The sequence below is a fragment of the Bison bison genome, unplaced genomic scaffold (genome assembly GCF_000754665.1).
Source record: "Bison bison bison isolate TAMUID 2011002044 unplaced genomic scaffold, Bison_UMD1.0 scf7180017864473, whole genome shotgun sequence".
Lineage (NCBI taxonomy): Eukaryota > Metazoa > Chordata > Mammalia > Artiodactyla > Bovidae > Bison > Bison bison.
The window spans coordinates 17,735,315-17,749,752 of record NW_011495034.1 but is presented as its reverse complement, the minus strand read 5'-3'; the positions used below and the strand labels follow the sequence as shown (position 1 = coordinate 17,749,752).

Here is a 14,438-nt window from a genome sequence, read left to right as displayed (position 1 = left end):
TCCGTGCTCACCTCTGAACACAGGGAACTCGCCTTGGCCTGTGGGCTAGGACAGTTCTGAGAGTGCCTGCTCCTGCAGAAAGCAGGCCCTGGTGCTAAGAGTTCATGTCAAACTCTCATCAAGGGCAGGTGACTCAAAACGCCCCCTCAACTTGCGAAGATTCAATAACGTATGCTACCATGCTTTGAATAACCTTTCCTACCAGATTCAATATACACTGGCTGGTTATAGAAGGTGTAGGAATTAAGAATCAAAAGATAAAATCTATAATGTCACTACCTAGAGCAGGGCTAGGAGAATGACGAAAGGGTTACAGGTGTGTTCATACCCAGCTCTGGGTAAATGCCCACCAGTCAGTTGCCTGAATGTCATCCCTTACGGCTGAACCCAGCTGGCAAATCCCTCCTCTCCAGGGCATACCTTCAAGTATTTCGATTATAATTCACCTTTACTGAGCTCCAGGTGAACTCATCTAATTCTCCTGATGACTCTATGAGACAGTTTACAGATGGAGAAACTGAGGCTCAGAGAGGACAAGTAACTTCCCCAAGGTTGCACAACCAGTAAGGGCCAGAGCAGATACCTGAATTCATCTGGAGTCAGAACTGAAGTCTCCTGCAGATTAAACATGCACCATCCCTTCTCGTTCCCCTCACAGGAGCTGGATTCCAGACCATTCATCAGTTCCACTGTTCATTCATTCATTCTTTCTCACATTCATTCATTAAGTCACTCAAGTGACTGCATATCAATATTCCCGAGCTCAGGTTTGGTGCCGGGGCAGGCTGATCCTGTCTGTCCCCCACATGCGTGCCTGCATCTGCCACACACTCAGGACTCCACCTGAGAACATGAACTCCATTTATTACAAAAGACTGGATTATCACATTGTACTATGAACAGTCACAGCCCCTGCCAGACCTCCAAGGTCCAGAGAGGCAGCCTGGATGGAGGCCCCTAACAGCTCTCCTTTGACACCCCCTCCCCCAGCAAGAAAGTCCTGGGTGGGTGGGGGCACCTGACTGGGCCTTGGAGTGGTCCTGTGTCTATAAAACCAAATAAGTCCAAAGACCCCAGGCATATGTACTAATATATATATGACATATATATATATATATATAAAATATATATATATAAAACGTAGGCCACGGCTTCCCTTCCATGGAGTGTCAGTAAGGCGGGACCATCAATGCCCACCGTGGGAGAGAAGGAAGTTGTCTGTGGCAGGGACTGGGGTCTGCTCCCAGAGTCAGCACGGACAGCTGCATCAGTTCGAGTGGCTGGGCAGCCTGGGCACCCAGGGTTGGGGGGTGGCGCCCAGTCCTGCCTAGCCCTGGCAGGTCTAAGCCACCTGGATCTGCAGGTCCTCGTCCTCGTCCAGGTCGCTGGCTCCGTCCCCTGCCTCCTCGGCACCAAAGCGAGCACTGCGGATCTTCCCAAAGAGGGGGGCATTCTGCTGCTGTCGGCGGAGCCTGTGGGGTGGGGTGACAGGCGGGTCAGAGACGAGCCTGATCCACTGGTGCTGACAGCAGCTAAGCCTCCCCTAGCGCTTCCTGCTGCCAGGCACCAGACTGGGCCTTCCACAAACATTACCTCGTCTCACTTCATCCTTCCAGAAGCCCCCGAAGTGAGGGAGGTGCTCCTGTCACTCCCATTTTACAGACAGGGAAACTGAGGCACTAAGTCCCACAGACGACAGCGAGCAGGGGCTGGGCTCTGAACTGGATGGCTGGCTCTGGAGTAGGGTGGGGTGGGGGGCACAGCTTGAAGAGGTGAGGCAGCCGGCTCAAGGTAACGCGGCTGGGATTTAAACCCAAGCCAGGCTCCAAAGCCCACAGGAAGAGAGTCCAGGGGTGGGGGTTCTGAGTCCCCTACATCCCTAATGTCAGTGAGAAAGCCCTCCATCCTTGTTCTTCCCCACATTAAAATTCCTAAAGCCAAAATTTACGAGGCAGACTTCTCTAAGAAGAGCCAGTGGAGGAAATGCCCATCCCCCCTCCTCCCTGGCTCCCCGCGCCCACCCCCAGCGGAGTAGCCGCCTGGCTGCATCTTACTGGAAGGCATGAATTATTAACACGGCGGGGAGGGGCGCGGGCAGGGGCCTCCATTACTGCCTGGTGATTTAGTGAGCTGTCCCCGGAACATTAAAGCACAAAAAGTTGGGGAATAAGATGAGGCAGCGGTCCTGGGCAGCCCCGCCCTCCTCATGGAAGCACTTGAGAGCCTGGGCAGAGCCAGCCTGCCTGCCCATTTCGGGAGTTTATGGCTCCCAAAGAATGTGGCCAAAACTGCGGGAAGGCCCTGAGGCTAGGCGGGTATGAGGGGTATGTGCTTGTGAGGGGTATGTGCTGGAGTGGCGGGGCGGAGGGAGGCGGGGAGGGGTGTGGAGTGGGCAGAGCTGGCCAGACACTGAGCTTGACTTGCACTCATGACTGGGCTCCTGCACGACACTTCATAGGCAACATCCCAAGCGTCTGGGGAAACTGAGCCTTGGCTCCCCAGGTCACACAGCTATCAGGTCTGGCTCCACAGCCTGTGCTCTTAGCCACAGACACTCAGCACATATCTAACAGTACATGTTCTGCAAATAAGGGCTCAGGTGGCAGACGGCCAGGGAGGCAATCTGACCTGACCACCCACCACCTGTGTGGTGGTGAAAGGCCTTAACCCTCTTGTGCCTTAGTTCCCTTGTTTGCCGGCCCCCTGGGGGGAGAAAAAAATTTTCCTTCCTGTCTCTCCTAGGAGCGTGGTTCTTAAAGCACAATGTTGTTGATCAATCGCTAAGTCGTTTCCGACTCTTTGCGACCCCATGGGCTGCAGCACGCCAGTTTTCCTTGTCCTTCACTCTCTCCTGGAGTTTGCTCAAACTCATGTCTATTGAGTTGGTGATGCTATCCAACCATGGCACAATATCTGACCCCGATACTAAAGCTCCGCTACTATTTAGCATTTATCATGGGCCTGGTCCTTTTATAAGCACAAATCAGCTTATTTAATTCCCACAATCAAGAAGTAATAAAAACTGTTATCAATCTCATTTTACAGATGAGGAAACTCTGGGAAAAAAAAAAAAAAGAGGTTAAGTAAGTGGCCCAAAATAACACAGCTACTTAGTGCAGAGCCAGAGTTCCCACCACCCAGGCAGTCTTGGCAGCAGAGACTGGGTGCTGTCTATTCCATGAAATAAGAGGATGGAAGTAAGGGCCTGGCCTGGCACAGGAAATCAGTCTCAGGTGGGAGCTTGTGAAATGGGGTGGGGCCTGGACTAGATGTTCTCTGACATACCCCAGCTCTAAGGGGAGTCTGGGGGAGAGAGCCACTCTTGGGGTGTTGGGATGGGGTGGGAGGCAGAGCATGCTGGGTGGGCCCCCAGACCTCCTGGTCCTCCCTCACTGAGGCAGATGGGTCCTGTCTGCAGCTGAGGGGTCTGGGCTGCCATCAGGGCTGGGATCCCACAGACCCCAGCTGGTCCAGAGTCACCCCAGCCTGAGGACCTTGTAGGCTGCTTGTCCTTCTCATCAGAGACTGCCCAGATCCACCCGCCCTCCCTGCTGCCCCGCGTTGGGCCTGACTTCTTTGGCTGCTCCCTCTATATCCGCTGACTGCAGGACACAACTCCCAGGCTCCCAGCTGGTCTTACTTCCTGCACTCCCTTCCCTGGTTTCCGAGCCCTGGCCCTTCCTGCTTGGAGGGGACAGGATTCTGGCCCCAGGATGTCCGGATCTCTTCCTTCCCTGTCTTCCCCTCTAGGCCCATTCGGCTGGAGCCCTGACCCCGACCCTGGGCCTCCCTGGGCTGGAAGCGCCCTTGCCTGTTTGTGCACCCCGGCCGGGAGTCCTCACCCCTGGGGCGGCACGCTGGGCCCACCTGGACTGCACGTGTTCCAGCTGCACTTGCAGGTTCTCGCTCTGCTCCGTCTGCTCGTCCAGCGACCGCTGCAGCTTCCGCGCCTGGTTATGGGCCTCGTCCAACTGTGGGGGTGAACGGAGCCAAGAGCATAGGAGTTACCTTGGGTTGGGCCAACCTGCCCTGCCGTCTGCTGAGGACCAGCCACTCCTGCCGTTCCTCTGTGAGGACGATCCTCCTGGAGAGCAATCCCTGTCTCTCCTTTGAGGCCTAGACTGAGGCCCAGCTCCTCCAGTAGAACATCCCTTTTTTGCCTCTTCTTGCCTGTTGCCTCTCCCTTCCAAATCCACCCACACTCCAATGCCCCAAGCTACTGATCCATCCATCAACTCACCTACCCATATATTCCCATGAATCTGTTCACCTGACCATTCATCCATGGAAATATCCATCTGCCTATGGAGACACCCACCGACCCACTCACCAGCCATTGATCTATTCAGCCACCCATTCATACAACTTTTGTGTCCTTCCACTCTTCCAAACCCGTCTTCCCATCTACCCATCCTTCTGCCTTCTTTCCTTCGGTCCATTCACTCTTCCACCCACTGAAAGTCAGCTGTCTGTCCATCTTTCCACTATCCACTCAGTCATCCATCTTTCCACATATCCATTCATCCACCCATCTATCTACCTACCCCTTCATCCATTCATCCAACCACCCATCAGACATCTGTTGTTACGTCTCATCCATCTCTCCTCTCTCCCAACCATCTGTCCATCTATCCCCTCATCCATCTGTTCATCCATCCATGGTGTTATCCTGTCCCTTTAACCAACTCCACATCCACCGACTCATTCATTCATTAATCTACTCAACCACTCATCTACGTTATCTGTCCATTTCTCTTCCCATCTTCCTACCCACACACCACCTGTCACCCACCCACTCTCTCCTGAGTGCCTCCCGAGAGTCAGGCTTGTACCAGGCACGGGGGACCCAGCACGGAGCGACACAGGAGGGCCCTGCAGCTCCACCCCCACCGACCCCAGCTGAGGTCTGCAGGCTGGTGCTCACCTCGTCCTCAGCCTGGGCCAGCTCCTTCTTGAGCTCTTCCACTCGCAGCCGCAGCTTCTTCACCTCAGCCTCGTGCTGCTCCACCCGCCGGTTGGCATGGGCCAGCTCCGCCACCTTCTCCTGGAACTGCTTCTTCAGCTTGCCGTGCACATGCTTCAGGTCGGCCAGCTCCTGCAGGAGAGCGGAGACGGAGGAGGGCTCATGCCGGGAAGTCCACGAGGTCAGGTGGTTCTGGGGGTACTGGGGTCCCTTCTCCCTGGAACCTCTCTGAAATGCCAACACTAGAGTCGGGTGAGGAGCTGGAGGCTAGAGGTGCCATCTAGTGAGGTGAGAAAGCCTGGGGGTGATGAGGGGAGAGGTGGGTGGAATTGCTGGCTCCATTCTGGACGTGGAACTCTGGGGTGCCTGCTGGAGATGACATGAGGTGTGCAGTAGGCTACTTGAGCTGAGTCTCATTTTCTGGGGAGGGATAAAGTCAGGACTCTTTGATGTATCAAAATGGCATTAAGGCTCTGGGTCAGCTGAAGAGTGCATTTTGGAAGCAAAGAGATCTGATGCCAGAGTGGCTGGGAAGAAGATGAGCAGCCAGGAGAGGAGCTGTCCACACCTGAGCTCTGGGAGCTCTCTGAGCCCTCAGTCTTCACATTTGTGAAATGGCCTCTTGAATCCATTCTTTGTTCCATGTCCACCAACCTCAGCCTGGTCCTGGCCTCCATCATCTCCCGCTGCCCCCAGGAATGGCCCAGACTCCCCATCCACTTGCCTTCTCATCCGTCTTCCACCCCGCAGCCAGTGAGCGCTCAGAGCCACAACTTGCTCGCACCTACCTCTCACTTTTCAAAGGTGACTCAGGCCTCCTGCCTCACCTACCACATCCCTCTTGCCTGCTCCCCTCCAGCCACAGCAGCCTCCCTTGTTCCTCCAAAGCTCCAGGTCCCTGTCACCATGGGACATTCATTCACATCATTTTCCAAATTTCCTCCTGGAGTCAGTCCACTGCCAGTCAACATCTACTCTCCCTGGAGACCTGGGCTTAAACGTCACTGCCTCAGAAAAGCCTCCCAGGACCTGGGCCTCAGCCAGGTCCCCGGGCATCCCCTCTTCTCTCTCCCTGCCACGGCCACGGAGCTGTGTGACCAGCATAGGTGTGTGACGGAGGGAGCAAAGTCTATATCTCCCTCAGCTATCAGCTTCACGAGGGGAGGCCACGTCCCTCCTGTCTGTTCACGGCTGTGTCCCCACCACCTAGAACAAGGCCTACACACAGCTGGAGCTCAATAAACATTTGTTGGACCGATAAAAGGGCTGTTGAAAGGATTAAGTGATGTTGTTGTGTTTAGTTGCTCAGTTGTCTCTGACTCTTTGTGATCCCATGGACTGTACCCTGCCAGGCTCCTCTGTCCATGGGATTTCCCAGGCAAGAATACTGGAGTGGGTTGCCATTTCCTTCTCCAGGGGATCTTCCTGACCCAAGGATCAAACCTGCATCTCCTGCTTGGCAGGTGGATTCTTTACCACTACGTCACCAAGTATTCTCCATAGCACGGGCAAAAAGCACCAGCAGGGAGCCTGGCCCACAGTGGTGCCCCACAAACCCAGCTATGATGGTGGTATCACTGAGCCTGGCCCACAGCGGGTGCCCAGGAGGAGAGGCTGCCAGGCAATCACCTCCTCCGTCTGTAGTCGTTACTTCAAGGGTCCCTGGCCCCCTGCAGTCTGGAGCTGGATGCCCAGGAGGTGGTCTGCCCCGGCCCTGGCTGCGGCCCCCTCACTACGCCACCTTGTTCTTCTCAAAGAGCGCAGCCTGGCTTGCCCGCAGGTCGCAGTCCAGCGCGCTGGCCGTCTGCCGCCGACGCCGGGCCAGCGCCTCCTCCAGGTCCCCGACTTGCGCCCGCAGCTTCTTGTTCTCCCGCTCAAGGCCCAGTTTCTCCGTCTCCAGCCGCTCCCGGCGACCCCACTCGGCAGCGTTCTCCGCCTGCAGCCGCTCCATCTGCAACAGGGCAGGACCGCGGGAGGGGTCCCACAGGGAGGGGCACAGCACGGCCTGAGCGGGAGGTTCCCCCTCCCCACCTCCTCCAGCAGTTGTTTTGGCTCCAGGAAGCAAGTCCAGCTGCAGCAGCTATAATTAACCCGGGCTTATTTCACGGCGCACGGGGTGTGAGCAAGAGAGGCCCACCCCTTGCAGACTGGAGCACCCAGGGCTGTGGCTGGTTCCTGTCCTCCTGTGAGTGAATGACTGATGGAGGCAGGGCCCCCCGGGCGCCCCCAGACCCAGGGCCCTGCCGGTGGTCTCACCTCGCCCCTCAGCTCCGCCATCTTCCTGTCCATGCTGGAACGCGCACCCAGCTCATCCTCCAGGTCTTCGGACATGCGGCCCAGCTCGTCCTGGTGGGCCTCCTTCAGTATGCTGAGCTGTGTGATACAGCACAGGCTGGTTAGGCGAGGACCACTAGCTCCAGGGAGGGGTGGGCGCTGGTGCCGGAGGGCTCAGCAAGGAGCCTCATGTGGTGCCCAAATGGGCCACGGGGTATCCAGAACAGACCCTGAATCTGAATGCATCTGCCTCCTCTGACATCTCTCACCTTCTCCCTGATTATCATCCAGCCTCCCAGTGTCCATTCTTGGGTGCCCCCTCCTGGCCCCTGACCTTCTCTTATAAACCCATTTTTCACAACAGTAGCCCTTTTTTCTTAATCTTTAAAAAAAGATAAACCCAGGGGAATTCCCTGGTGGTGCAGTGGTTAGGACTCTGAGCTTCCACTTCAGGGGGCACAGGTTCCATCCCTGGTTGGGGAACTAAGATCCTATAAGTAAGCCACTCTGTGCGGCCAAAAAATAAACTGATTAATTAAAAAAAGATACAGCCAATCATATCCCCAACCCCGGGTTCCCTAAGAACCAACCTGTCCCTATGGTCCCACAAAGCCATCTCCCATCAACCGCATCGCCCACTCTCCTCCCCAGAGCTCCCTGAGCCTCCTCTCTAGTCCTCAAATGCACAAGTTCCTGTCCATTGCAGGCTTCACACTTGCGGTTCCCTCTGCTCGCTGCCCTCTTTCAGAGGTATCTTGAAGGGCTGACTTTTCTCACTCTCAGGTCTTGGCCTAAATGCCCTCTCCTCAGGGAGGCCTCTCCTGTCCTCCCTGCCCAGAAGGGGTGCTTCTCCATCCCCCTACCTCCCCAAGAACGTGAGCACAGGAGACACATGTCTGTCTGTCCGCCTTCGTATCTGTGTATAGCCTGGGCACCCTCAGTGAACACTGGCTGAACACACCCAGGGGATCTGCCTGTGGGTGGGGGGCTGGTCACATCAGAATTGCCTGGGGTGATCTAAAATAGTACAGAGTCCCTGTTGTAGAGCAGGGAAAATTGTCAGAGGAATGCTCTTTGCAATGGCATGAATGAACCTTAAATATGCAATGTTGATGGGAAAAAAAACCCAGATACTAATGAGAATCTTTATAGTTAAGTATCTGTAAAACTGCACAGTTGGATCCCACATTTCTTCAAATGATTACACAATTTGAAAAGATTAAAAAAACAGATTCCTGGACCTAAGCCCCAAAGATGCTGACTCAGGAGAGTGAGGGCAGGGTCTGGGAAGCTTTATTTTAGGAGATTCCTTAAAGAGATTCTACTTAAAGACCAATCTTCCAGGGCAGTTTCAGGCTCTGGGGTCTGTGAGCCACCCACCTTTTGGAAAAGCAGGGTGGCTGCGCCCTCTGGTGGCCATCAGGGTGAGCACAGGGAAGCAGTAAGGGAAGCCCAGCCTGACCCCAGCATGCAGGAGTTCCCAAACTGCAGGGCTGGAATTTCCTCTCTGCCAGCTAGAGTCTCAGTTTCCTCATCTGTAAGATGGGGACACCAAATGTGTTTCCTTGACTGCTGTGAGGCTCTAGCAAGATCTCATACCATGTGCCCAGTGAACATCCAGACTCCTCTTTGTCTTGGTCTACAAGGCCAGTGGGATCCCCTTACAATCTCATCTCTCACTGACTACCCTCCAGCCACACTGGCCTCTATTTCTTGAACACACTAGGCTTGTCTGGCCTCAGGACTTTTGCATTTCCTGTGCCCTCTGCCAGGAACTCTGCCCCCTGCCTCTTCTCAACAGTGGCTTCTTCTAATCACTTTAGGTCTTGCCTTGTGTAACCTTCTTAGAGAGACCTTTCTATGACCCACCACCTCATCTCTCTAATTGTGTTTTGAATTTCACAGTTTCTGAATTTATCTACCTGGTTACTGTTGGCCTTCTCCCCACAACCCCTCCTCCACCTCCTGCCCCAGTCCACAGATCACCACATGGCATAGGGCTGGGGCTTGACAGTGAATGACTGAATTCCCCTCTTTCTCCCCTTCCCACTGCTGAAATTCAATGACACAGTACTGCTTCCTCCAGGAAGCCCACCCTGGTCTCTGACACTCACTTGCTTGAGCATCTCCTGCTTGGTCTTGCTCAGTTCCTCGTACTTGATCTTCCACTGGCTGAGCTCTCCCTCCAGCTTCTCGATGTTCCTGCTCAGTGCCATTTTATCCCTGGGGAGGGGAGATGTGGGGGTGAGCCCACTGGGGCCCTCTGCTGAGTCCTCCTGCATAGTCCTCCAGTCCCTTCCAAGTCTAAGACCAAGGTGTCATGAGAGGTAATCTGTTCTATGCCGCTTCCCTGGCTTCTGGTGGTTTGCTGCGTGCTCCAGGCCTTAGCACCCCACTCTGTGGCAGGCAACCTGAGTGTGCGATCTCCTGGAGCTCCACCCTCCACACAACTGTGGGAGTCCAGCCCCTGCTGTGGGGAGTGACTGGTTCTCCAGGGCACCAGGCCCTGGGCTCATCCATCAAATAATACCTCCACTGCCCTCTATCTGTTTTATGCTGACTTGGTGTGAACACACAGCTCTGCAGTCAGAAAAGCTGGAAGACACTTTCCAGTGACTCTCTGAAGGAGGAGTCCCTTCTTGTCACCATCACTGGGTGGGAGTCCCATAAACCGCTCTCACGCCCCTCACCCTTCACTCTGCCCTGAATGTGCAGGAGGCGCCGTGGGTATTTGGCCCTATGTAGTGTTTCATGACCAACCCCCACACCACGCTGGCCTCCCATTCTGAGTTTAGTATCACTTTACATTTCAGTTAGTACAACAGGTTGATTTTTGTTCACTGGGCTTAAACAGAAATGCAGCATCTCAGTTCTGGAGGCTTCAAGTCCAAGACCAAGGTGTTGGTTCCACGCGAGGGTGGTGAGAGGACATCTGTCCTATACCTCTTCCCTGGCTTCTGATGGCAATAGCTGGTGCTCCTTGGCTTGCAGGAGCATGGCCATGATCTCTGCTTCTACCTTCACAGGGGCACTGTGTTGATTTTTAAAAGATTTCTGTGTGTAGTTATCTTATACCATCTTTGTGTTTAATTTCTGGATGGAAAAGGGGGTGTTACTAAATATTCAACATAATCAGGCAAAAATGACCAATCAAGGTCACTGGTGACCTCCAAGTCCTAAATCCACTGGTCAGTGCTCAGTCCTCTTCCGACTTTACCAGCTGACTGCTCCCTCATCCATGAAACGGTTCCTCCTGCTTCCTCTTCCCCCTCACTGGCTCCCTCCTCCTGTATCCTTTGCTGCCTCCTTCTTCCTCTGATTCTATAGCTGGTCGGCTCCAGGGCCTCATCCTTTGACCTCTGGCCTATCCACTCTCACCCAAGCTCATGGTTTTCAGCATCATCTATTCGCTGATGACTCCTGAATTTCTACCTCCAGCCCAGACCTGTCTCATGAACTCTATAGACTCATTCACATCCCCAAATGCCTTTCTGCTGAATCAAGCTCAAAATGTCCAAAACCAAATTCCCAGCCTCCACCCCTCAGTCCCCTTATCCCTCCTTCCCTGCTTTGATTTTCGCCCACGGCACTCTCCCTGCACGATGGCAGGGATTGCTGGTCTCATGGATAACTGTATCCCCACCGAGCACAGTGCCTGACCCAGATCCTTGACACATATTAGTTGAATTAATTTTAAAAAGCCCTCATATTGGGTCCTTGGGTACCGTACCACTGTTTTCAAGTCCCAAGAATCGATGGGACTCAAAGGGGAAGTCCCATTCCCTTTCATTGAGTCTCACCTCTGTGACATGGATTTTCATTCTGTGATTCCGAGGAGGCCCTGGTACAGCCTGGCCCGCCCCCTAGCCCCTGCCTGCCTCCCGGGACTCACTCTCGTTCCTTGAGCAGCACCTTCTGGGACTCATCCAGCCGTAGCCGCAGGGCAGTCAGCTTGGAGGCATCCTCCTCGACGGTGGTGTCCTCCCAGGGCAGGCGGCCGCGCTCCTGGCGGCCTGAGCTGCCCCGTGGGGCCCCGGCCCCCGCGCTGCGCACCTCCCAGCAGCCCTCTGGCTCCTCTGGTCTGTTCTTCAGCAGGCTCTCCATCAGCTCGAGCTCCTATGGGGACCCAGGCAGAGGCTGGACTAATGATCGCTGAGTCCTCACCCTCTTGGCCTTCATCATGGCCTCTCCCAGGTCCAGGGCCTGGCATTAGCTTGGTGGGTAATCGTGGGCAAGTCACACAGTCCTCTGGACCCCAGTTTCCTCTTCTGCTGCCTGTCTCTCCACCCCTGGAGAGGGAGGGCCACACCCTCCCCCTTCGCTACTTAGAAATGCACAGAGTCAGCCACTCAGATTCCCTGAATCCTGGAAGATTCCCCAGAAGAGGTGGTAAGTTCTCTGCTGCTGGAAGTATGCAAATATTTGGTGGGACACTGATGAATGCAGAAGCAGGGATTCCTACAAGGAATAAGGACGAGATTCCCTCAAAAGGGATTCCTGCTCAAAGATCCCACTTTTCAGTGGGATCACCTGAAACTTAAGTGACATGGTAAAAGATGCATGGACTTCCTTGGTGGCTCAGTGGTAAAGAATTTGCCTGCCAGTGCAGGAGACTCAGGTTCAATCCCTGGATTGGGAAGATCCCCTGGAAAAGGCAATGGCAACCCACTCCAGTATTTTTGCTTAGGAAATCCCACGGACAAGGAGCCTGGCGGGCTACAGTTCATGGGGTCACAAAAGAGTCAGACACCACTGAACGACTAAACCACAATAATAAAAGATGCACAGGAAGGCGGCCTCTGAGAGCAGAACCAGCTCCCAGACAGAAAGCAGTAAGGGTTGATTAACACAACCCTGAGCCCTCTTCCTCCCTGTCAGGCTCCTCTTCCCCTCTGCCCTTGTCTGCCCCCTGGCCTGCCTCTGACCACAGATCCAAGATGCCCATGGCCTCTGTCCCAGCCTGGCTTCTCCCACAGTCATTCCAGATGAGTTTGGGCTGGTCCCTTCCTCGACTGACCTTCAGTTTCCCTATCAAGACTAGGACAATGGGCCTGAGGAGTGAAATTCTACTCCTCTTTTATCTCAGACTGTCTGGGTGGGGGCCTCTGAGGCCATCTGGTCCAAAGCTCCAATTCCCAACTGAGGAACCAGGGAGGGAAGAAGGGAATTGCTGGAGGGTCACAGAGCACAGACATGGCTGGGCTGGAAAACAAACTCAGGCTGCATCCTCCGAGCTCTTGACGTGGTACCTGCTACCTCCTGGGGTGACTCATAACCGAACACAGAGAGGACAGGAACAGTGTCCGAGGCTGGCTGATATACAGAGGCTCATTCTCTGCCCCAAAGAAGAGCAAGGAATGTCACCTGCACCAGTCAGGCCCCGGCGAACGGGGCTGCAGCCACCAGGAGGCAGCAGTGCCCACTCTAGCCCACAGGCAGGAGAGGAGAGAGGGCAGCTAAGAATCTTAGGAGCTGGCCTGACTGGGGATGGAGCTGGGAGCAACCTGAGCCTGGACTCTGTCCCTAGACAGCCTTCAGGTGAGTCTTGCTTGTTCAGAGGAGGCTGCCCTCCGTACATATCATTATGTTCCAGATGGCCTAATTATTATCACCATGGGCTGAGAAGTTCATCTGGGGTCAACTCCCAGCGACTCCAGTCACCAGCTGGGAGCCACTGGTAATTAACCTCTCAGCACCTCAGTGTTTTCATTTGTAAAGCCAGTATTTCCTGGGTTGCCCTGAGAATTAACTAGATAGTGTGTATGCAGAGCCTAGCATTTTGTAAGGGTGCCCATGGAAAGACGGAGGCTTTTCCCAGATTTACCAAGCACTCTCAGCCTCTCGCTATTTGCACAGAATTTCCATCACCTGTAATGCATTCCTGCACTTTTCACCATCAATTCCTCCTGCTGCTGCTACTGCTGCTAAGTCGCTTCAGTTGTGTCCGACTCTGTGCCACCCCAGAGACGGCAGCCCACCAGGTTCCCCTGTCCCTGGGATTCTCCAGGCAAGAACACTGGAGTGGGTTGCCATTTCCTTCTCCAATGCATGAAAATGGAAAGTGAAAGTGAAGTCGCTCAGTCGTGTCCGACTCTTTGCGACCCCATAGACTGCAGCCTACCAGGCTCCTCCATCCATGGGATTTTCCAGGCAAGAGTACTGGAGTGGGGTGCCATCGCCTTCTCCTCAATTCCTCCTATCTCAGCTTAAATGGGACCGCTTCTAGAAAAGCTTCGGTGAAGCTCCCTCCTCAGAGCCTGGCTCAGGTACCTCCTTCTGTGCTCACATTGTCCTGACACTCCCTACCCCCAATCCCTCAGCTTTGATAAGACACCTGTTAAAATGTTTACTCCTTTCTCTAAATTGAATAAATGAAGGGATTCAGCTCTGCGACTAATGGATGTCTTTGAGGTAAGTTCTTACAACTTGCTCCTGCTCAGAGAGGATGATTTGTTGGTTTTGTTGATTACTGAGGGTCGGACACGACTGAGCGACTTCACTTTCCCTTTTCACTTTCATGCATTGGAGAAGGAAATGGCAACCCACTCCAGTGTTCTTGCCTGGAGAATCCCAGGGCCGGGGAGCCTGGTGGGCTGCCGTCTCTGGGGTCGCACAGAGTCGGACACGACTGAAGTGACTTAGCAGCAGCAGCAGGTATGGGAGCGGCGGGACCACCATAATCAGGGACACTCTGCCCTTGGGGTCTGTGGGAGGACGGTAACCTGGGGCCCTGCAGGGCAGAGCCTGAATCCCAGAAGGTGTGATACCTACCCAAGTGCCAGGCCCTTTCCCTTTCTGAGCCCTACAGCCACCGCTCCCGCCCGGGTCAATCAGCCCCCCCCACTTCCGGACCCCAGCGCGAAGGCTCCGCCCAGAAGCCCCGCCCCTCGCCGCGCACCTGGCTGCCCTGCGGTCTCTCGCATCCGGATCCCACGTCGCGCACCGGCACCGGCTCCTGTTCCCTTTCCGGCTCCGTCTCGGGCCCATCGGGCGTCCTGTCCACGCCTCCCCGGGCGCCCCGCAGCCGCGCCAGCTCGCGGCCCCGCGCCTCGCTCTCGCCCTGCGCTTCTTGGCGCTCGCGCCGAGCCCCTGCCAGCTCCTTGGTGAGCGCGTCGAGGCGCTGGCGCAGCTGACGCACCTCCTCGCGCGCGCGGTTGCGCTCGGCGCGCACCTTGCTCCACTTCTCGCGCCAATTGGCGGT

General features: G+C 55.0%; 1 protein-coding gene across 1 annotated transcript in view; it reads right to left on the bottom strand.

Annotated features, from left to right (window-relative positions):
* Nucleotides 1–838: 838 nt before the first annotated feature.
* Nucleotides 839–14,438, bottom strand: part of CCDC102A (coiled-coil domain containing 102A) — an 18,813-nt gene continuing 5,213 nt past the window's right edge. Inside the window, exons 3-10 of the mRNA XM_010861971.1 lie at nt 14,136–14,437; nt 11,130–11,353; nt 9,352–9,460; nt 7,220–7,336; nt 6,705–6,914; nt 4,925–5,095; nt 3,868–3,971; nt 839–1,472 (exon numbers count right to left, since the gene is read on the bottom strand). Coding sequence (XP_010860273.1) covers nt 1,343–1,472; nt 3,868–3,971; nt 4,925–5,095; nt 6,705–6,914; nt 7,220–7,336; nt 9,352–9,460; nt 11,130–11,353; nt 14,136–14,437 — 1,367 coding nt within the window. The 3' untranslated portion in view covers nt 839–1,342. The remainder of the gene's footprint in view (nt 1,473–3,867; nt 3,972–4,924; nt 5,096–6,704; nt 6,915–7,219; nt 7,337–9,351; nt 9,461–11,129; nt 11,354–14,135; nt 14,438) is intronic.